General features: G+C 38.0%; 1 protein-coding gene and 1 long non-coding RNA gene across 2 annotated transcripts; one reads left to right on the top strand and one right to left on the bottom strand.

Annotated features, from left to right (window-relative positions):
* Positions 1-11,044: 11,044 nt before the first annotated feature.
* LOC129433807 (uncharacterized) lies at positions 11,045-11,619 on the bottom strand. Its single transcript, XR_008640486.2, has 2 exons — positions 11,358-11,619; positions 11,045-11,280 (listed from the first exon to the last, which is right to left on the bottom strand). It is a non-coding gene; the product is annotated as an uncharacterized lncRNA (long non-coding RNA).
* A 4,103-nt stretch (positions 11,620-15,722) lies between these two features.
* rbpms2a (RNA binding protein, mRNA processing factor 2a) lies at positions 15,723-23,762 on the top strand. The gene is made up of 8 exons (XM_055192483.2): positions 15,723-16,144; positions 19,011-19,088; positions 19,175-19,213; positions 19,560-19,622; positions 20,553-20,703; positions 20,816-20,961; positions 22,687-22,760; positions 22,839-23,762. The coding sequence occupies exons 1-7, from the start codon at positions 16,091-16,093 to the stop codon at positions 22,750-22,752; spliced, it is 597 nt and encodes a 198-aa protein (XP_055048458.1). The 5' UTR covers positions 15,723-16,090; the 3' UTR covers positions 22,753-22,760; positions 22,839-23,762.
* The last annotated feature ends 99 nt before the right edge of the window (positions 23,763-23,861 follow it).

The raw sequence follows: 23,861 nt of genomic DNA, 5'->3' as shown, positions 1-23,861 counted from the left end.
TGTCTGTCCATCCATTCGTCCCTCTGTCTGTCTCTCTGTATGTCTTTGGCAGAGGCATAGGAAGATCCAGGTCATGTCCAGTCCAACCCTTATCCGTTCATCTTAGCAATCTATCTGTCTGTCTGTTTTTCTGTCTGTCAGTCGTCTGTCTGTCTTGACCGGAGCTACAGGAAGATCCACCTCCGGTACAGTCCAACAATGATCCGTCTGTCTGTCTGTCCATTCATCTGTCTTTCTGTCTGTCGTAAGGCCTCAGGAAGATCCAGATCATGTCCAGTCCAACCCTTATCTATTCATCTTATCAATCTATCTGTCTGTTTTTCGACTCCAATACAGTCCAACTTTGATCCGTCTGTCTGTCTGTCCATCCATTCGTCCCTCTGTCTGTCTCTCTGTCTGTCTTTAGCAGAGGCATAGGAAGATCCAGGTCATGCCCAGTCCAACCCTTATCCGTTCATCTTAGCAATCTATCTGTTTGTCTGTTTTTCTGTCAGTCAGTCGTCTGACTGTCTTGACCGGAGCTACAGGAAGATCCACCTCCGGTACAGTCCAACAATGATCCGTCTGTCTGTCTGTCTGTCCATCCATCCCTCTGTCTGTCTCTCTGTCTGTCTTTAGCAGAGGCATAGGAAGATCCAGGTCATGTCAGTCCAACCCTTATCCATCCATTTTATCAATCTATCTGTCTGTCTGTCTGTTTTTCTGTCTGTTAGTCATCTGTCTGTCTTGACCAGAGCTACAGGAAGATACACCTCCGGTACAGTCCAACAATGATCCGTCTGTCTGTCTCTCTGTCCTTCTGTTTGTCTGTCTGTCGTAGAGCTTCAGGAAGATCAAGGTCATGTCCAGTCCAACTCTTATTTATTCCTCCATCTGTTTGTCTCTCCATCTGTCTGTCTGTCTGTCTGTCTGTCTGTCTGTCGCAGTGTCTTAGGAAAATCCAGATCATGTTCAGTCCAAACCTTATCTATCAATCTTATCAATCTATCTGTCTGTTTTTTCAGTTCTGATACAGTCCAACTTTGATCCGTCTGTCTGTCTGTCTGTCCATCCGTCCCTCTGTCTGTCTCTCTGTCTGTCTGTCTCTCTGTCTGTCTTTAGCAGAGACATAGGAAGATCCAGGTCATGTCAGTCTAACCCTTATCCATTAATTTTATCAATTTATCGGTCTGTCTGTTTTTCTGTCTGTTAGTCGTCTGTCTGTCTTGACCAGAGCTACAGGAAGATACACCTCCGGTAAAGTCCAACAATGATCCATTTGTCTGTCTTTCTGTCCTTCTGTCTGTCGTAGAGCCTCAGGAAGATCCAGGTCATGTCCAGTCCAACCTTTGTCTATCTATCCATCTGTTTTTCTCTCCATCTGTCTGTCTGCCTGCTTGTCTTTCTGTCTGGTTGTCTGTCTGTCTGTCTGTCTTCAGCAAAGCCTCAGGAAGATCCAGGTCATGTCCAGTCTAACCCTTACCATCCATCCACCCTCTCTGTCTAACTAGATATCTGTCTGTCTTTTTATCTGTCATAGTGGTACAGGCTTGTTTAGACTACCTGTTAGACCAACATAGCCTGGCTATTCCCTAACAAAACTTTACTGGTTCATCAAGAAAAGTCTTGCTGCTGGTTAAGCTTGTAAACTTGGATGGGACAGCCACGTCCAAAACACAATACATGCTGTTGTGTTAAGCCAGATCACCTTGGTCAATCTGGTGGACCAACAGATAGTTCAGTACCAAACCAGCACTGACTAGTATGAACCATTTCTAGAATGAATAAAGTTTTAGTCATGACTAGGTCTAAATACATCATTTATATTAAATCTTAAAAAAAACTTTCCAAGTCTAAAGCACAAAATCTTGAACAGTGTCTGAGTTGAAGTTTTAGTTTGGATCGAGTGCTTTTTGTGTTCTGTTGCTGATATATCAGGTGGACACTTCAGGGGGCCGGTGTCACTGTGAACCCCGATCCCTTTCTACTGGCAACAATATGTCTGACAGCCAGACCTTTTAAGGAAGAAAAGACTAAAGTAATCCATAACACACAGACAGACACACGCGTGTTATTGTCCCAACCTCCAGCTTCCATAGAAATGAACTCTAAATAATTCCAGTTCCCATTAGCTCCCGGACAGACAGGCCTCACGATGTTACAATAGCTGGGACTGATATTTTGCTCCGTTCTTCATGCTTTGATGTACATGAGCGCCTCTCCTCCCTAAAAGGACAGGGAGAAACTTTTAAAATCCTCAAGCTCTAATAAAGGACTTTCAAGTGTTATGACCACACGGGTTTACAAGACTCAGATCTTCCGTCCTGATAATACATGACTTCTCTTATTTTAAAGTGTTTTCTAGTCTTTATAGTAGTTTAAGTACTTCTTTTACTCTAAGTCAGTGTGTTTTATCAGCTGACAGAGGCCTGCAGTGATCCACTGCTGATTTGTTGGAAAATAAACACTGACAGATTAATTTATCTCAGCTGCTCTGAGCTCCATAAAAGGCTGTGGTCTTCTGTGAGTGATTTGTTTACGTTCGAGCTCATGAAAGTTTGATATTAAAAATATAATCTCATCTGGCTTTTACAATGAGAATAGAAAGTGTCATAAATTGTGAATCTATGCATTGTGGACACATACCTGGACAAGGAGTCATTCAGCTTTTATTTTGCGGATGTGTTAATAGTTTCAAGCCTCTGCGTCTGCATGAATGTTCAGATTTATGAAAGTTTTGAGAAAATAGAGGCATGTGCCCAGAGGAAAGATTTATTGCTCAGATGTTGCTCTTTCAAAGCTTAATGGAGTCTTTGGTTGTTTAATGTCTCTGTCGTTTTTCAAAACTACGTTTTTTTCCAAAAATTGTTGCTATACAGTTGCATTATATAGATATACAATTCAACTGGATTGCAAAACAAAGATCATTGGACCTTAGAAATGTGTATATTTTTTTTAGTTTCTTGGCAAATGTGAGAACAGTTTGAGATATTGCAGGTATCTTGGGCCAGTTAGCAACCTGGCAACTTATTACGTTTTTATTCAGATAGTAAAGAAGTAAAAATCTAGTATGTGATTTACATTCACTGTATTGGTAGTTCCAGCTTTTTATTTGTAATGTTTCTCTCTTTTCCTCTTAGGGTGGCCATTCGTGCCAGTTCCGCCGGACACGTCTCGAACATGTTTTCGGGTTTGTTCTCCGGAAGTCGCGTTGCTCGACCGCATACGTCATCGAGGTTCTCACATTTCAGTTGAAATACATTAGAAAATTAAGATTTATTTCTTTTAAGACATACAATCACTGTATGTTCATTCTTACCTTGAAATGTAAAGGTTGCTTTTCTGAAATTAAACCTGAAATATTAAACCTTGATGACGTATGCGGTCGACCAACGCGACTTCCGGAGAACGAACCCGAAAACATGTTCGGGACGCGTCCGGCGGAACTGGTACGAATGGCCACCCTATTTCCTCTCTAGCCTTGCTTCCTTTAAAGGGATAGTTCGGCCAAAAATGATATTAAACCCATGATTAACTCACCCCCAAGCTGTCCGAGTTCCATATGTCCATCGTTTTTCAGACAAACACATTTTCGAATATTTTAGAAAATGTTTTAGATCTTTCAGTTAATTAAATGTGAATTTACGGGGTCCACGACCTTCAAGTCCAAAAAAGTGCGTCTATCCTTCACAAAATAAATCCAGACGGCTTCAGGATGATAAATAAAGGTCTTCTGAGGGTAATCCGCGCGGTGTTGTGGTAGAAATATCCATATTTAAAACTTTATTAACGTAAATAATACCTTCCGGTAGTGCCGCCATCTTAGACTGTATTCAGGAGAGAGTATTAGCGTAGTGTACGCACTTTTCTGAGTGACGTATGACAAATTCGGACGGCTGGAGCACAGAGCAGCAGCAGAGTAACCTCCGTAGCCTGCGTAAGCTCTGATCCTGAATGCGGACGCGACTAAGATGGCGGCGCTACTGGAAGGTAGTTATTTTGGTTCATAAAGTTTTAAATATGGATATTTCTACAACAACGCCGCACGGATTACCCTCAGAAGACCTTATTTATCATCCTGGAGCCGTTTGGATTTATTTTGTGAAGGATGGACGCACTTTTTTTGGACTTGAAGGTCGTGGACCCCGTAACTTCACATTTAATTAACTGAAAGATCTAAAACATTTTCTAAAATATCCGAAAATGTGTTTGTCGGAAAAATGATGGACATATGCAACTCGGACAGTTTGGGGGTGAGTAAATCATGGGTTTAATATCATTTTTGGCCGAACTATCCCTTTAAAGATTTGCACAAAACTTTAGCGTTATTTTGTAACAGTGGACACTCAAATCGCTCTTGTGGTATTTTGGTTCTTGAAATGCCACATAAAGTCAAACACACCACTTCTGTCTTGTCCTTTAAACAAACATACCGTGCCATATTTAAAGAATGATCATGTGACTTTACGCATGTCAGGTGAAAAACCACCTCGACCGAGCATATATTTGCTTTTTTATGATATATCTGAGTTTTTACAAAATTGACATGTTTCCATTGGGTATGGATTTTGAGGGGTAATGGAAACAAATCAAATGGAATGGAAACAAAAAATCTCTCTCTTCTTTCTATCCTTGTTTCTATTAAAGATTTGTGTAAAACTTTAGCATTATTTTCTAAATGTCGATAAAAACCGATTGCGAAATGACAGCGTTTCCAGTAAAGGTGGGGTGCATGATCTCTGAAAGCCAGTGTTGACGTTGGAAATCACCTAAACAAACACGCCCCTACCTCAATAAAATATGGCACTTTTTTTGATAGACCCACCCCACACATACACAACCCATTACACATTAGAAGACACACCCCTTACTGCTAAAATTGTGCACCACACCTTTAACTGATGTTATGCGATTAAACATTTTTTTTTCGATAAGTTCTTCCAAAAACAATGGTGACGGGTGTGTTTGACTTCATACGGCCCCAAGTAGACCAACATGTGATGACATCAAAATACTGCGAGAGCGATTCAAAAGCATACAGCGCAGTTGACTGTTGAATTACTTTTAGTATTTTGATGTCATGCGCTTGTTCAGTTCTTGCGATGCGTTATTTACTAAATGTCGATAAAAAAACTGTTGCGAAATGACAGTAAGTACTTTCAAAAACTATGGCGACATGTGTGTTCAACTTCATACGGCATCACCCTGACCAACATGCAGATGACATCAAAATACTGTGAGAGCGATTCGAAAACATACAGAGTAGTTTACTCCCGAATCGTTCTTTCTGTATTTTTATGTCATGTGTTTGTTCAGTTCTTGTGATGCCGCATGAAGTCAAACACACCATGCGCCACATTTAAAGAATTATCATGTGACTTTTACGTCAACATATACACATATACACACATAGATAGCATATACATTTTTTGCAATATATAATATACGTAATTATGTTATCTTACAATAAGTACTTCCAAAAACCACGTGTTACAGGTGTGCATACAGCACAGTTGACTGTCGAATCGCTCTCAGTATTTTAATGTCATGCGTTGGTTCGCTTCTTGCGATGCGTTATTTTCTAAATGTCGATAAAAACTGATGGCGAAATGACAGCGTTTCCATTAACTGATGTTTAGCGACTAAAACGTAATTTTGTTCTCTTACGATAAATACTTCCAAAAACCACATGTTTCCATGTCCAAAATCTCTCTTTCTTCTTTCTAGCTTTGTTTCTATGAAAGATTTGTGCAAAACTTTTGCGTTATTTTCTAAATCTCGATAAAAGCTATTGTAAAATGACAGTGTTTCCGTTAACTGATGTTATGCGACTAAAACCAAATTTAATTTCTCTCACGATAAGTTCTTCCAAAAACAATGGTGACAGGTGTGTTTGACTTCATATGGCCCCATGCAGACCGGCATGCGATGAATACTGCGAGAGTGATTCGAAAGCATACAGTGCAGCTCTCAGTATTTTAATGTCATGCGCTTTTTCGGTTCTTGCGATGCGTTATTTTCTAAATGTCGATAAAAAATGATTGCAAAATGACAGCGTTTCCATTAAAGGCAGGGTCCATGATTTCTGAAAGCCAATGTTGATATTTGAAATCACCTAAACAAACACGCCCCTACCCCAATAGAATCTGGACCTTTATTTGATAGACCCGCCCCACATATACGCAACCCAGGCAATGATGTCGGTTAGTAGACACTCCCCTTACTGCTGATTGGCTACAAGTGTGTTTTGGTAGTCGGCCCGACTCCCTTTTCCAAAGTGTTTTTCAAAAATTGTGCACCACGCCTTTAACTGATGTTATGCGATAGGTTATTCCAAACACAATGTTGACGGGTGTGTTCGACTTTATACGGCCTTGCGCAGACGGTCATGCGTATGACTACTGCGAGAGCGATTGGAATGCATACAGCGCAGCTGACTGTCGAATCGCTCTCAGTATTTTTATGTCATGCGCTTGTTTGGTTCTTGCGATGCGTTATTTTCTAAATGTCGATAAAAAACTGTTGCGAAGTGACAGTAAGTACTTTCAAAAACTATGGCGACATGCGTATTCAACTTCATACGGCGTCACGCAGACAGTCGTGCGGATGACATTATAGTACTGCGAGAGCGATTTGAATGCATACAGCGCAGCTGACTGTCGAATCGCTCTCAGTATTTTGATGTCATGCGCTTGTTTGGTTCTTGTGATGCGTTATTTTCTAAATGTCGATAAAAAACTGTTGCGAAGTGACAGTAAGTACTTTTAAAAACTATGGCGACATGTGTGTTCAACTTCATACAGCGTCACGCAGACGTGCGATGTTATTTTCTAAATATTGATAAATACTGTTGCAAAATGACAGCAAGTGATACTAAACACAATGGTGATGGGTGTGTTCAACTTCATACGGCGTCACGCAGACGGACATGTGGATGACATCAAAATACTGCAAGTTATTCAAAAACATACAGAGCAGTTCACTCCCGAATCGTTCTTGCTGTATTTTTATGTCATGTGTTTGTTCATTTCTTTTGATGCCGCATGAAGTCCAACACACCATGCGCCACATTTAAAGGATGATCATGTGACTTTTACGCACTTCAGGTGAAAAATACACATACACACACATACATAGCATACATTTTTTGCAAAATAATTTTTTTTTGTGAAATTGCCGTCTCTCTCTCTTTCTCTCTCTCTCTCTCTCTCTCTCAAAGTGCAACTTCTTCCCAACGAAATTTGGCAGCAGAGGTTCAACGCACAGAGCAAACAGTGAATTCACCTTAAAAGGAGCCCGTTGAGTCTCTATAAACCAGTGTGTATATACAACTGTATAAAATAGTTTACAATCACTCCACCACTTCTTAAATAGATCCACAGTGTCTGTTTTTCCAGCGCGTGTGAGCAACACCCTGTATTTGCACTTTTATTATGATTGTTACAATCATAAGCTGCACTTTCTTACAAATTATTCCTTTATTAATCTTTGACTTTTTTATTGTGTGATGCACAGGCCCGCACCACAAATCATTCAATGGTAATCCACCAGACAAGCATGTGACACATAAAACTTTGAACCCTGGGAACGAGTGTGTGGATGTACAGCAGAACGGTCTGTCACGAATATCATAAGATCATTCGTTTGATGTCTCTCTACCTGAACTTTATCTAACCAAAACTTAGTTTTAACTTAACAAATCCAGAATTTTTTTATCGGCCATAGCTTGAATTGCTTTAAATTAAAGGTGCAGTGTGTAATTTTCAAAAGGATTTCTTGACAGAAATGCTAAATAATATAAAAAACTATATTATCAGTGGTGTATAAAGACCTTTTAATATAAACCATTATGTTTTCATTACCTTAGAATGAGACATTTTTATCTACATATACTGAGGGTCCCCTTACGTGGAAGTCATCATTTTGTGCCGCCATGTTTCCAGAGGTGTAAAGTACTCGAGTAAATGTACTTCGTTACTGTACTTAAGTATTTTTTGGGCTACTTTGTACTTGTACTGAGTATCAAAAATATAAGCAACTTTTACTCTCTACTCAATTACATTTTTGATTGGGTTTTTGTACTCTTTACTCCACTACATTTGAAATGACACTAAACGTTACTCGCTACATTGTTTATTCGTCAAATAAAAACGAAACGAAAGTGTCAGCGAGTGATGATGGATAGAATCTGTGGTCGCGAGGTTAGACGGACACACACAACTGAGGGACTTCATTGGCGCTACGCAGAGCAAACGTATGAAATCAAAGTACTGCGAGAGCGAATCAAATGCAGATGGAGAAGTCTGGTCTCGCGGTATTTTGATGTCAAACACTGAATGGCTTGCGTTGAGCCACCGGAGCGGGACATCTGCGTGCTGCGTATGTCCTAAACTGTAGAGAAAAGTTAGTTAGCGTCTTATCTGAGAGACGAGATAAAGAGCAAACATATGGATCACATTTGCTTCTGTCAAGGGACCCTTTGTTAAACTTGTGATGCTACAATCAAATCTAAAGTGTATCGAGATTGGGTCATCCCTCAACTCAAATGCAAGAACAACTGTTTTATATACTCTGATTCTACTTTATCAGCTAACCTAAGCTGGTATGTTACATAACTTTATATATCTTACTATATATGCCAAAATAAACCAGCGATGTCCTGTACTGATTGCTCAAGTAACTTAAGCACATTATAAGATTGATAACAAGTGTACAATTTCACTGTCCTCAAATTTAACCAAGTATGCTGTAATGTATTTACTGTAAAGAGGGATGCATGACTAAATGTGCACTTAATGTGAGATAGTGGTGTTACGCACTACATGTGTTTTCAATTAATCTTTCGAATGAACAACTTCCTGTTTTAAATATGCATTATCATATTTCTGTTAGTGTAATTTTAGTTTACTGGAATTTTTTAAATATTAAAATTATATCTTTTTATATCTTAAGGCCTATAAGAATATTTGGTAACACTTTACAATAAGGTTCATTAGTTAACAGTAGTTAGTGTATTAACTAACTTGAACAAACCATGAGCAATACATTTGTTACATTATTTATTCATCTTTGTTAATAGTTAATAAAAATGTAAGCTTTAATTGTTTGTTCATGTTAGATCAGAGTGCATTAACTAATGTTAACAAGATTTTAATGAATATAAGTAGTTGTTGAAATTAAAATTAACAAAGATTAATAAATGCTAAGTGCAGTTCATTTTTAGTTAATGTTAACTAATGTAGCTAACTAATGTTAACTAATGAACCTTATTGTAAAGTGTTACCATATATTTATATCACAAAGTTAGGCTATATATTTTTCAGCATGGCACATTCAAATACACAATGACACTAGACTAAAATTAAATGGGTTTAAATAAAATGTAATGTTGAATAAAATTAGACTAAAACTAAATCGATTCAGATGACAAAAATATGACTAAAACTAAATTAAATTTTAATCAAAAGACTATGACTATGTTTAATCTGTGTTTGTTCTGCCAGGTCAAAATTTTGAGGTGTTTGATTTCTTTTCTATATTAGGAAAAAAACCTCATAAATAAACTTTCTTAGTTTTTACTGACCTACAATGTCTCTTTGTGTTGATGACTAGTGCATCTTTGAGCCAACATTCAGTACGAGTAAAAATACTTGAGTACTTTTAAATTGGGTTACTTTAATACTTTTACTCAAGTCGTATTTAAATTGGTGACTTGTAACTTGTAGTGGAGTAATTTTTACAGTAAGGAATTTGTACTTTTACTCAAGTATGGCTTTCAGCTACTCTTTACACCTCTGCATGTTTCTACAGAAGCCCTTAACGGACAAATTTTTTTATTAATTTGTCTCAGTCGATGATATGCTTTTCCGATGGTGGCTACTGTAGCTTCTCTATGCGTTTCAAAAGCGAGGGAAGAGCAGTGGACTGAGCCATTGGTTGCAATTCACAACCTCACCACTAAATTTACACACTGCACCTTTAAAGCATGCAGCCATGTACGAAGATGTAAATATACAAATAGTTAACTCTTTCCCCACCATTGACGAGTTATCTCATCAATTATGAGTTAATATTTAGCTGATAAATATGCCTTTCTGGACGAATTTCAAAGTGAAAGTGTAAAAAAGTGCTTTTATCCACTAGATGTCGCCAAACCGAATTTATCAAAAACGGAAGTTAAAAAGATTTAATGATTTATTTTAACTGCCTTTAAGTTTGATAGTCATTCTGGATCTGATCTCTAACATAAATTCCTTTACAAAAACGCAATTTTTTTAAGCTTTTTGCTCAAAATTTTGTATTTTTGAAGAGAAATGTCCATATTTCAGTGGTTAAATTAAGTGGTAAAAGTAAATATATAATGAAACGTTTTTTCCCCATTATGTTTGTTTGTTTGTTTATTGTTTGTTTGAAAGCAGATGGTGTGTTCTTTCATTTTATATATTTGTATGTTTATATATTTATAGAAGATAATTTTTCCTGCAAGAAATTTTGTGAAACTTTCGTTAAAATCACAAAAATGGGGGTGGGCAACTTTTCTCAAAAAGGCTGGCGGTGAATGAGTTAACATATTTTTTAGTTCTGAGGATTTAGTTGAATTCTTAGAGGAATTTTTACTTTAAATGTAATGTTGGTGTATTGGTTTAATCTTATATTGACTTTTTCTTTTTTTATAAAACTGGATGAAAACTCCTCCATTACGGTTTATAAAAAGTAGGCTACCCAACCCCACCAGACGGACATGAAACAGCAATAAGAGCCTTTAAATATTTTACCAGCGCTCTGTAGTGCGTCAGAGACGCTCGACAGCGTTGAGAGATACATCGCTGTTGAATAAAGCTTGCGGCGACCTTTCCTCCGCTGATCAGAGATCAGCTGTCTGTAGTTTTTCACCACATAAGATCCTATTTAAAGGAATATTCTGCTTGAATGCATTTGTGTTGGAAGGCAATTTGACCCACAAAGTAAGCGTATAACCGTCAACACATTCATTCCACAGATGTTGTTGATCGAGCGTAACTCGTAATAAACCAAAACCCTTTTATGTCATCACAAAACAAAGAAGTTCGCAGGCCTCCTGAATGTTTTATCCATCTTGATAATGTTCTACATGAATCTGTCTTATACATTATATCTACACTTTCTGTCTGTTTATAAGCATTAATGCTGTAATCCCGCGTCGGTGTAAATCACACACCCGGAGCGAGAGTGATTCGTCGGCTTCTGTCAAACAAACGGCGATGATTTGCCGCCCTCGGCCTGGTGTGGACTTCTGTACACTGTCACAGCGGAGGAACAGACCTATACACAAACAGGAACACGGGTAACCCCTCAACGTTGTTTTGAACTTTCTACATCCTTCGAATTTTATTACTGACCCCAAAGTGACCTCTGCTGTTAGTATCACGGTTCTCTGAGCAGTAACGGGTGTGCGTGCTCTCATTTAGGTCCTCTTGATGTTATCTCCGTGGCGATGAAGAATGTCAGGGGTTTGTTATTTATACCCCTCGTGTCTGATAGCGAGGTGATGGTGGGAGACGAGTTTATCTCTAGCAGCGTTCTCCCCCTCACTCGCCCCCCCTGATTAGGAAGGGGCCTGGTGGTCTCCTAAAAGAGGCGCACACCCGCTGGGACTGCACAGGGTAAGAAACGCCCAACTCACACCCTCTGTTTATCTGATGTCTCGATTAACCCAAGAATTACATTTTGTTAACTGATTTTGGCAGAGATTTAACAAAGGCTTCGGCTTAACCTCCAAGACCCGAGCTTTGGTTTGTCTTTTTTCAGATTTCTTCCAGCTATTTTGAGGTTAGGAAGAACCACCAAATCTTTTTCTTTGAACATAAAGCAGTGAAATTGTCTGTGTACAACAGGTTCCAGTTATACAGAATTAAGTATTATGGTGCAAAAAAAAGTGATGTCCAGGTCTTAGGAGGTTAAAGGGCAGTTTCCAGGACAGAGTTTAGATTAATCCAGTTATATTAGGACATTTATGTAGTTTTTAAAAACAAATCTTACAAAATAATAAAAATAAAATACTGGTGTGCATCTTGAGACAGAACAATGGCTGATATATGTTAAAATATGTCAGCACATTTTTTTAAATTAAACTTGCATTTAAGTCTGGGACTAAGATAAGACTGTCCAAGAAACTGCCCCTATGAATTTAATGTATTTAATATTTGAAAATTGTGCTTGTTTTTGTAGTTAAAACATTTGTGTGAACTGTTTAACACTCAAAAATATTAAGTAGTTTCAGTTTGTGAGTCTAATCAACAGTATATTACTGTAAGTGAGAAACAATCTAAGCTTAACCTTTATTCGCTCTTAATTTGATGACTCAAACAAATACTTTTATTATAACTATTATCTAAACTATTTTATTATCTTAAATTTAGGATGACCATACGTGCTATTTTCCCCGGACAGGATTTCGGGTTTGTCTTCCAGAAGTCATATTTGTTGACCGTAAGTCATCTGGGTTCTCACATTTTAGTTTAAAACATTATAAAATTAAGATTTATTTCTCTTAAGACCTACAATCATTGTAGTTTTATTCATACCTTGAAATGTAGTGGTTGCTTTTTTGAAATATTAAACCAGAAATATTAAACCTCGATGATGTATGCGGTCAACCAATAGGACCTCCTAAGGATGCACCTGAAATCCTGGCCCAGACGTGTCTGGGGAAAATGGCATGTATGGTCACCCTATTAATTTCCCACAACAAGGTTATAAGTTTAGAGACCACAGAGTCATGAAACAGGCCTTTTACCAGCCAACGGTTAATCAGTGACTCTAAACCCTATTATCAATACCTGCTCATGAATATTCATCACTCACCGAATGTAAGAATGGAAAAAACACAGTATGTCCATCAAAAATAAATACTTACTATAACATTTAAAGATACACTGTAAAAAATGCAGCATGAAGTTAAAACAACTAGTTTTGAAAGTCAGACTTACTATTTTAAGTTTGACTTATAAAAACAAGTTGAAATTGTTTAACTTAATTTTTTTAAATCTGACTTTTTCCATGTTTAAGTGCTATAATTGGGTCCCCAGTAGTGATGCACCGATGAATCGGCCGCCGATATTTATGGGACGATTTTTGATTGAAACAATCGGCAATAGCACGAGAAAGGCCGATACCGATTGTTTATTAATTAACAGCATAAAGGCAATGAGTTGCATGTCTGTTGCATAATCCAGCATTTTTAACAATAATTATCTAAATAATGAAATACTTCGCAAAACAAAATAAGTTGTATAAATTATAGTTTGTCAGACGTGTGGTGAGGGAAAAAATAATAAATCACGTAATTAATCACGCGAGATTACTCATTCACGTGATCCATGCGGTCTAGAGTATTTCGGGAAAATGTCTGCAGTCTGGGCTTTCTTCAAAATCTCGGATAAAGACCAAAAAAATCGCCATTTGCAATGAGTGTTCTGCAGAAATATCAAGAGGACGTAGTATTGTATACAAGTGTTTAATATCGGTATCGGCCAGAAGTTGTCTGTTTAAATCAGTATCAGTATCGGCCCAAAAAAATCCTATCGGTGCATCCCTCCCCTATCAGCCTAGAAAATGTGAAAAAGATCAACCCAGTAACTTAGTTTTGGTAAACCATTCTCTGCAAGCATGTGAAAAAATAGGTCATTGAAATTTGGGTCCCCTTGTAATGTCAGAAGGGGATAATACCGCCCCTTAATCTGCACTATTCAACCACGGCACTGACATTTAGTGCAGAGAGAAAGAGAGAGAGAAAATAATTGACAGCACAATTGGGTTTTCAATTTCAACAAACCACCATTATGGCGATCAGTGTTTGCATCAGCTCATTTGCATTTAAAAGGACACACCCAAAAATGGCACATTTTTACTCACACCTACAAAGTGTCAATTTTAACATGTTATAATAAATGATTGGTGTGCTTTGCTAAAACTTTACATATGTACTCTGGGGACACCAAACACTTTAAAATGGCTGGGTTATTTTTGACCCATAATGGGTAAATATCGGACAGAACACACTGCTGGGTTAAAATTGACCCAATGCTGGGTTGTTTTAACCCAACTGCTGTCATGGTTGCATAACAAAAACAACCCAACATACGCTTTTATGTGTTCCCGGTCCAATGTTTACCCATTTATGAGTCAAAAATAACCCAGCTATTTTTAGAATGAAGATTTATTTTAAATCTTGTGAAAGTTTAAAGTACTCTTTAAGTTAAAGTGACATAAAAATATATGTTGATTTGACATCATTTGTAGGTGCGCAGTATTAGAAAAATAAAAAATTAGAAAAATTACCAGTATTTAAAAACTGTATCTATTCTTTATAGGTATAAACAAACAATACACTGCTGCAATAATATTACAATTACTCGCAACATTATTTTTAAAAACCTAAAATTATCATACCATCCGTGAGTGAAGGTGTGAACTGCTGATGCAGTGGCATGTTTTCCTTAGATTTAAGTAAAGGGTCAGATTGTTTTAGTTAAGCGGTAAGAACATTAGCAGGTCAATGATTGTTAAAGTCTCAGATCTGCACGGAGTCACAACAGCCATTGAATGATTGTCCTGCAGTACAAAGTCAGGAAGTCTGTTGTTCCTGCATACACAGACTTGAGTCTACATTATTGCACACACACACAAACAGTTATATACACACTGTTGCGGTAAGTCTACCGGAAGCCAAATTCAACTGTGTACATATTAAACCTCTTAAATTTACTGGCCTAGCACACATGTATGTGATTGATAATGCTGACATTACAGAGAAAATACAAGCAAAACATCAAGAATACCCAAATTCACTTTATGTTTCTATTAAAATATTATTTTATTATTAACAAGACCAGATATTAAAAACAGTGCAAAAGCTTTTCATTTTAGACTGATAGGCTATTTAAATTATATATATTTTTATCAAGTAGGTCTGCTTAAATGATTTAAATAGTAGGAATCTAAATGTAATGTTTTGTCAGTATTTACACAACAATATCATATTTTGGAGGACAATGTTGTACTGTCTTTGATATGGCCTACTTGATTTAGTGTGTGCACAGTTAAATGCAAAAGTTATAATGTGTTTCACAAGTTTTAACATTAGGGCTGTGAACTGTTTTTGCAATGGTTACACAGCATCATAAATGTTTCAGATTTGGCGCATTTACAATAAACACTCGCGGTCGCGATGAATCCAGAGCGCGTCACGAGACCCGAGGCACGCGCGTCATGCGGGACAGGCGCGAGATCACAGACAAATGAGGACTTACGATAAAATCATATATGTGAAACTGTCCTGTATTCAGTATTTACGCTACATTTCGACAGAACAAATCCAGTTAATGTCTCTAATGTGGAGCCAAAGACCATTAACTGTTAAAATAAAGTTAAATATGTCCCTTTATATTAAAAGAGACCCCAAAAAAGTGTATAATTGAATGTTAAAGAGGCAGAGTTATAATGTAAACGATTTGTACAGATGAAGTAATGGATTTAGATTTAAAGGCAAGGTGTGCGAAGTGGAAGCGAAATTAAAACATTTTGGACTAAATATAAAGACAGGGTTATAGGGGTTACATGACATAAAAGTATGAAAGTTGGGATTAGATAACATGTTAGCAGGGTTCGATGTAAAGGAGGGGATAGATATGAAGGCAGGGTCGAATATGCAGATGACGGCCAGGTGGGCCGGGCCTCGCGCAGCTGAGTCCCATCTGAAGCTCGAGTGCGCGCATCGAACATGATTGATCCGCTAATAGGACAGAAGAGCAGACGTACAACTCCAGCTTTAAATCTATCAACGGTTCCTCTTTTCTCATTTCTTTCCACCTCAACTCAAACGAGCTTGATGTGAGCGAGAGGGGAAACAAGCAAACTCCAAAAATCACCTCCTTTCCCTTTCTCACCCTCACCGAGCACCTCTCACCTTTATTTTCGGATTCTGGCTTTAACTCACGGCTTCACCTGAGCACAAACGACACCGAGACTTTCCTGCAACTTTAACGCACACCAGGGGGAAAAATCACCGACAGGGAAAACTGAGTTTGTTTTGTTACTTTTTTCTGGCACAACGACGCGTTAAAGTTACACAATGAGTCTGAAGTCAGATTCAGAGACGAACACCAGTGTTTCATTAGAGGAGGAGGTAAGCGCAATAAACTTGTTTAGTAAACATAAAGTTGACTTGGTCAAGTTAAAAGTGTCTCCGGGCGGATGATTGGTGAAAGTGCGCGCTTGGCACGGAGTTCAAAGTAAAGTCGCATTGCGCGTCTCTGAGGTCATTTAAAGTTTTTTTCAGGAGTTTATTTACTGAAATGCGCGTGTTTTGTGAAGGTAAAATGGGTTTTTGGTGTGAAAGTACGGAGGGTTTATTGTGTTGTGAGAGGAATGCGAGTCTGTTGATGATTAATCTCCATGTTGGCATTGAAGTGTAAAGACTCACCTGATGACACACAGACTTTTGTTACAATGTACGAATAAAGTTTAAAGCCATTTGCGTTATGTTTTAAACTTTTTGTTTTATTGGACCCCCAAACAATTAAATACTTACTTTTATTTGCAAAAAGAAATTGGTCATTTTAAAATAAGATTTTACATTAGCTAACAAATGCTAAACTAACAAAAACCAATACTTCTACAGCATTTTTTTATTAAAGCCTTATATTAATTTTAACATTTGATAATGGCCTAGATTTAAAATCAAACATTTGATCTGTTAATAGTTAATAATGTTAGTTTGGTTTATAATACCTTACAAAAATTTTAAACTATTTTTACTACAGTTAAAAACATGGTTAAAGCATGGTTATTGTAGTAAAATCATAGGTTTGCCTATGCTAATCGATATGCCAAATAAACCATGCACCGTTTTAAAAAAAAATCAGTTAAAGTTAAAACAACTTGGTTTTGCAAGTCAATTTAACCTACTATTTTAAGTTTTGGCTTAAAGTTGACATGACTTATAAATTCAAGTTGTAATTGTTTAACTTATATTTTTAAGTTAAAGTAACACAAAAATGTGTTGATTTGGCAAAAAATGCTGCAGATTTTTTTACAGTGCACTTATAATACAAATATTAAAGCACTAAGATTAATAAATCAGCATTTATTATTTTTATTGTTATTTATTGTAATATTATCCTCATTTTTTTATTCATATTAGTTCATTGTGTGTTAGTTTATAACAATATTATCTAAACATCCCTTCCAAAAATTAACAACCAAATTATTGTTTATTATTTGGCTAATGCATTATAATAAATAAGGCCTTATTGAAAAGTGCTACCAAAATATTTTAGTATTGCAGGTTTAAAAGGTTTGTACTCCTTTTGGCTTTAATTTGGACTTGTGGCCTCTCTACTGTTTTAAATAAATTAGAAATTCAATTAAATTTGTTTACGCACTATATAGATGCATGATGCCTCATTTATGAGTTATGTTTGTTTTTGCTTGACGTACGACTTAATGCATGTACTTGTACCATCAGATGGGTCTGATGTTCAATTTTAAGCGGTGTCCGTAATGTCATACAGTACAGGTCTTGTTAGTTGTGGTTGGAGAGGTCTTGGGCTGGGTTTCGTAGGGCGTCGTGTCCTGTCATTGTTTCTTTGTAGCGCCGGGTCAGTGCGTTTTCAAGCCTGGACCTGTGATCATCAGGACGGGTTTCCTCCCCTCTCAACCCAAATAAGCTTTTGTTTCTGTCCTGAAAGACCTACGTCCCATTTCACTGACCCTAGCTGCACAGAGAATCGACTTCATTGTCCATTGTTTGTTTTGTGGTGCGTTTTATTCCCTTTTTATTAAATTCCCGTTGTTTATTTACCCTCTCAGCTGTTGGCTGAGGCTGCTTGAGTATTTCGGGAACATCAGAACTTTTTTTTTGAGTTTAAGATCACAGTGCCGATGTCCCCTGCAGACGCTCGCGGACCGGCAGGAAATGATGGGTTTCCAGTGCTCGCTGTATTGGTGGAAGTGATGTGGAAGACATCTGAAAATCTATGAGATTATGGGGTGTGCCGCTGGATATTTGTCCCGTTATTTAGTGTGCCGTTTCATAATTTTTCACTTTTTACACCCTTAGTGCACACTTGTATAAGTGGTAACCTAAAGAGTGCACATTAGTACCTAAATCGTACATATTATGGCACTTTTCAATTGGATAGTACTACCTGGTATGGTTCAGTACAGCTCACTTTTGTTTTTTTTTGTGGGGCACCTGAGTGATGGTGTATATCTTCTGCCATGCATCACATTTCAAATCCAACACTAAGTTTAAGTGACAAAATAATATAAAAATTTGATGAAATTGCTTCAGATTATGGATGTCCTTCTTTAAAGCGTTTAGAGAATGTGATGGGTCATGTTAAATCTCTCTCCCCTCTTTCTCCTTTTCCATAAAAGGTCATAGCACACTATGTGCTTCCTTCACACTATATCTATGAAGTTGACATCTGTTTTAAACGCTCATTACATTCATAACTTTATAATCTGTGAAACTTGAACTTGATTTGTGTGATAATGTTTTTGAAGAATTAAAAGTTCAAGGTGACCTCTGAAACATGCTGTTTTTTTCTTTTTCCAGTGTTTATAATGATTTTTTTCCCCTCTGTACTTTGTGTTCACTGTAATATCATCCATCCTGATCATTTAGATTTTAAATTCGATTTCTACCTTCTCTCATTCGAGCAGAAATGCCGTTTCTGCCCTGCAGAAGTTTCCACATCCACGCTAAGGGTCGCGCGCACACACCTGATCACCACGCACACACTTCTGCTCACTAAAACTAACACAGTCTCATGATTTAATCTGAACACATTTAAGCAAAATCTGCAGAAAATGAAGACACTGACACAATAGGAAGAGAGAATCAAAGGTAGTTCTCATTTCAAATTTTTTTAAGTTTAAGTTTTTTTAAGTTTATACATCACTACAAGGTCAGAGGTCACGAGATTGTTGGCATCTTTCAGTCATATTGGTTGTGCTGTTGTCATGTAGGCATTTCCCTGTTTTAGGTACGAACGCTGTTTGTCAGCGGCCTGCCTGTCGACATCAAACCACGTGAACTTTACCTGCTGTTCAGACCCTTCAAGGTGAGCGGGACGTACATTAGAATGAAACTGCTTGTGGCTATAAGGTTTTAAATTCATTTTTTGCTTTTATGTTTTGTCTAAAACAGGGATATGAAGGATCGCTCATAAAACTGACCTCAAAACAGGTGAAATATGACTTTGCTCAGTTTAAACTTGGCAGTATATAATGAAAACTTCCAAAAACATTTCTAGATTATTTTTATTTTAACTAAGCTATACTCATCTATTAATTTGATAATGTGGTTATGTTATACATGTGAACATTTTTTTTGGGGGGGGTAAAGTATTACATAGATAAGACATGGATGTTGATATTTTTGAGCATGCATACTGATAAAAATGTATACCTTGTAATGCACTGTAAGTCACTAAAAAGCATCTACCAAATGCATAGATGTAAATTCACACAGATGCTGTTGTTCATCGACGTCAAATTCAATATCTTTCTCTATATTTCTATCCATCCTCCAGCCCGTGGGGTTTGTTACCTTTGACAGCAGGTCCGGGGCTGAAGCTGCGAAGAACGCGCTAAACGTAAGTGATCGCTGATCCGTCAATAAACGGACGGGATGGCAGCATTTAATAATTTACCAGACCCCTCCAAACTTCTCAAGTCTCATTTGGATACTGTGCTTTTCTCAATGGGAAAAATATTTTTCACTGTGGTCTCTGAGAAATGCCATGACGTCAAGCATTTCTAGCTGAATGTTAGATGCATTGGGAATTAACTGCCAAGTTAAGAAACAGACGCTTGTGGGGATATATGGGCATGATGGATTGATTTCTGCTATATCTTAAAGGGATAGTTCACCCAAAAATGAAAATAATGTCATTGATGACTCGCCTTCATGTCGTTCCTCTTCGGAACACAGTTTGAGATGTTTTGGATTTAGTCAGAGAGCTTTCTGACCCTCCGTTGGGGATGTATGTACGGTGTGCTGTCCATGTCCAGAAAGGTAATAAAAACATCATCAAAGTAGTCCATGAGACATCAGCGGGTCAGTTGGAATTTGTTGAAGCATCGAGGATACATTTTGGTCCAAAAATAACAAAAATTACGACTTTATTCAGCATTGTCTTCTCTTCTGGGTCTGTTGTGAACTGTGTGCACGAGACTGAAGTCACGTGACTGCAGTGACGTGTTATCCTTGGACATGTTTGCAAAGTGTTATTTTTGGACTAAAATGTATGTTCGATGCTTCAACAGATTCTGGCTGACCCACTGATGTCACATGAACTTCTTTGATGTTTTTGTTGCCTTTCTGGACATGGACAGTATACCGTACATACATTTTCAATAAAAGGTCAAGCTCTCGAAATCTAAAACACATTAAACTGTGTTTTGAAGATGAACGAGTTTGGGATGGCATGAGGGTGAGTCATTGGTGACATTTTTATTTTTGGATGAACTATCCCTTTAAGCAATGAACTGTCTGCTATACACCAAGTCTCGTCTCTTCTCAGGGAATCCGTTTTGATCCAGAGAGTCCTCAAACGCTGCGTCTGGAGTTTGCGAAAGCCAACACGAAGATGGCAAAGAGTAAACTAATGGCCACACCGAACCCATCCAATTTGCATCCAGCTCTTGGTGCGCACTTCATTGCTCGAGACCCTTGTAAGTAAAGAGACACTGTGATTCAAGGGTTAATTTAATTTTCAGTTCAAGGGAAACATGCTTCATGGATAAGAAAAGCCAGATATGTTAAAACGTGTTGGTAATTCCATAGATGACCTGACGGCGGCAGCACTTATCCCCGCGTCCCCTGAAGCGTGGGCTCCGTATCCACTGTACACCACTGAACTGACCCCAGGTCTGCCTCATGCCGCTTTCACGTACCCTGCGGCTGCCGCAGCCGCCGCCCTGCACGCCCAGGTGAGCGACCAGCTGATGCGTTCCCTTCTCTCTTTTGCTTTGAGGTCTATGTGCTGCATACTTGCATGTGCCACAACAGTTGCATGCTTCGAATTAAAGTACAACTTGTATGCTCCTATAGAAGACTCACCTATGTAGTATGACTTGCCCAATTACCCAGAATCCATCAGAACGGCATTCTTTGGCCTGTGAGCGTTGCTGAGAGATCACGTTAAAGAAAAGCTGTTTTTAATTGCATCTGGGGTTGGATTATGACTTGGACGTTGAGTGAATCTGTGCCCGGAAAGGGCCAGTTAAACTTTAGCCAAAATCTGTGTGTGTGAATGCTTTTACAACCTATTAAAAGCAACACGTGTTTGAATGCTCCCTCGCAAAGAGTTGCATTGAACTGCTTAAGTAGTTTTCACATTCATACAGGTGGACCTTGGTTAAGCTAATATGAAGTTGTTGCGGTGCATCATTATCGTAAAGATTTTAGTGTACACTTGTATGCAAAATAAACCATGATTGATTTAGGAGACTCTTGACTTGACAGAGTTTATTGATTGGACAACTAGACAGTGCGGTTGTCATGGCAACAACCAAATGAGAACTAAAGGTCATGGATGAAGAGGTTTCACTTGAGCTGTACAGTATGCGGTTTCTTTACGCATTTATGCATTTGGCAGCACATTCAATCTGTAAATTTTATTAGCATGTGCTTTCTCTGGGAATCAAACCTTGCGTGTTGTAAGCATGATGCTTTACCAGTTGAGCTACAGGAACACCTAAGCTTGAAGTGAACTTTGCGACTAAAAATTAAGTGAGTACGTCACTTCAAATATGATCAAACAAAATCTAAAGAGGTGTTATATTACAATCACAAAGCAGGTCGGGCTGCTAATGGACCCATGAGCAATCTGGGTTGCTGGACAATAATGCGCTGTCGATCTACCGAAAGCTGCATGAATGAAGAGTTTGATATAAGGTACAATCGGGGTGATACACTTTCAAAAAGTACAGCTTTGTATCTAAAGGTTGCAAATTAGTACCGCAAAGGTATGTATTGGGACCTTTTAAAGTGTTGTTTTCTGATAATAGTGTACATATGAGACCTTATTAGTGACTTGAATCCTTTTGCATTGATAACTTTATGCTTTAAAATTTGGCATCCATGTAGCTTGGATGATGTAAACAATGGGGAAAAGTCTTCCCTCGCATGCCACACCCACCTCAAAATGACTGGAGATTAAAAGCTCGCTGGCTTTAATTTCCTAATGGCCTGTGCTCTTTGTATGCCGCTGGTCACTTCGAAGCGTTCGACGGCTCGTGAAGAATGCGGGAAGTTCACTGTATATGTGTAAAGGTCTAAAACGGACGTGCCAGGCTGATTGCCGCCCTTCTCTTGCCCTCGGCAGAGGAAGGGAGTGCTCTGTGAATAGGGAAAAATAATGTGATGTTGCTGAAAGATGTTTATAGATTCACTGATAACTTTAATGCAGTCAGTGAGTTCAGAGCCTTCACTACTGCGGTAAAAATACCAGTGTTGTATTAAAATCTCAGTTCAGCAAAGATCCTTCTTATAAAGTGTTGTATGTATCAGGTTCTCCATTTGGCTTTGTGCGTCTTTGGACCTCTTGGTTTTTTTATATTGAGCATGACACAAACAACTATACTAAGTTCTTTGGGGAACTTGATGGTTATATAGAAATGATTGTTCAAGATCTTCTGATCTCTCTTCTGTAGATGCGCTGGTATCCATCTCCATCCGAAAGTTCTCAACCAGGGTGGAAGTCACGCCAGTTCTGTTAAAAAGATCAGTGAGTATCGGAGTCCTCTTGACTCGTGAACACCATTGTGGTGTGATGTTTGTACACTGATTTTTTTTGTCTCCACAGATGCCATGTGTTCAGTACCGGATTTTTAATTTTTCTCCCGTTTGAAGTAAGCGGAACTACGCTCAACATTTAATTTAATCAGGTTTATTTAATGGACAATCGATGCATGAAGGAATTTGTTCTTCTCTGAAGCGCTCTGATGAACGTGGTGAGATGCACAGGATACTGACAAACTTCACGGTACTGTCTCCGGTTTCAAACCTGCGCTCGACGAGCCAATCACGCGCAGGCGTTCACTCGTCTAGCTGCTCTATTTGCGGTTTTAATTTTTTTTTGGGGGGGTGGTTTATTCTGCATGCATTAAGTTATGAGGTGTACACAAAAGCATTTGTCTAGTCATTTGTGCTTGTGTTGACATGACTCCAGGTCCCAGCAAACATAAATATTTTATTGTCTTATATTCTTGCTCTCTCTCCATTTCTTTCTCTCTTATTACGAACTGATGATGACATGCACTGGTTATTTGTTTCTCTGTGTGATTTCCGAAAGAGTTTTCCAAACTTTCAATCCTCCTGTATCCTGATCTCACCAAACCTCCAGTATCGGTGTCTGCTCTGAGAATATTTGAACAAAAAAAAGATAGAAAAATGTACAATGTTTTTGTACGTTTGTGTAATAATGAATATTTATGCATTTTTTTGTGAAAAGTATATATGTATGAGCAGTTTAGTGTTCCCTTGTTGTTTTGCGGTTTTCTTTTTGTTGATGTTGATTCTGTCTATAGCCTGTTTGAAGTAAATAAGTGCAATTCATGATTTATTTTCTTTGCTCTGGTGTTACATACTGAAAGTTTTCTGACTGTGGCAGTACTGCGAGTTTAAATGGACTGCTAACATGAGATTGCTGTATTATATAACGTTTAGAAAAAAGTAAACGCTGATTTTTCAGAATGTGAAACTGGAGAAATTAAAAGAGATTTGAGGATCTTGTGGTTGGTGTTTTTCTTTTTTTAAAGCTGTCTTTTTAAAGTTGCGACTGCTGAGTTAGCGCGATATGCTAGTTAATGCTATATGCTAGCGTTTA

Source organism: Misgurnus anguillicaudatus, chromosome 6 (assembly GCF_027580225.2).
Source record: "Misgurnus anguillicaudatus chromosome 6, ASM2758022v2, whole genome shotgun sequence".
Lineage (NCBI taxonomy): Eukaryota > Metazoa > Chordata > Actinopteri > Cypriniformes > Cobitidae > Misgurnus > Misgurnus anguillicaudatus.
The sequence above is the reverse complement of the archived record's forward strand: the minus strand, read 5'-3'. Positions and strand labels throughout refer to the sequence as shown.

Excerpts from the sequence above, each read along its gene's own strand:
- rbpms2a (XM_055192483.2), top strand. The coding sequence starts at position 16,091 with ATGAGTCTGAAGTCAGATTCAGAGACGAACACCAGTGTTTCATTAGAG. Across the intron at positions 16,145-19,010 it reads GTGTTTCATTAGAGGAGGAG|GTACGAACGCTGTTTGTCAG; the intron begins GTAAGCGCAATA and ends TCCCTGTTTTAG. Across the intron at positions 20,962-22,686 it reads CCGCCGCCCTGCACGCCCAG|ATGCGCTGGTATCCATCTCC; the intron begins GTGAGCGACCAG and ends TCTCTTCTGTAG.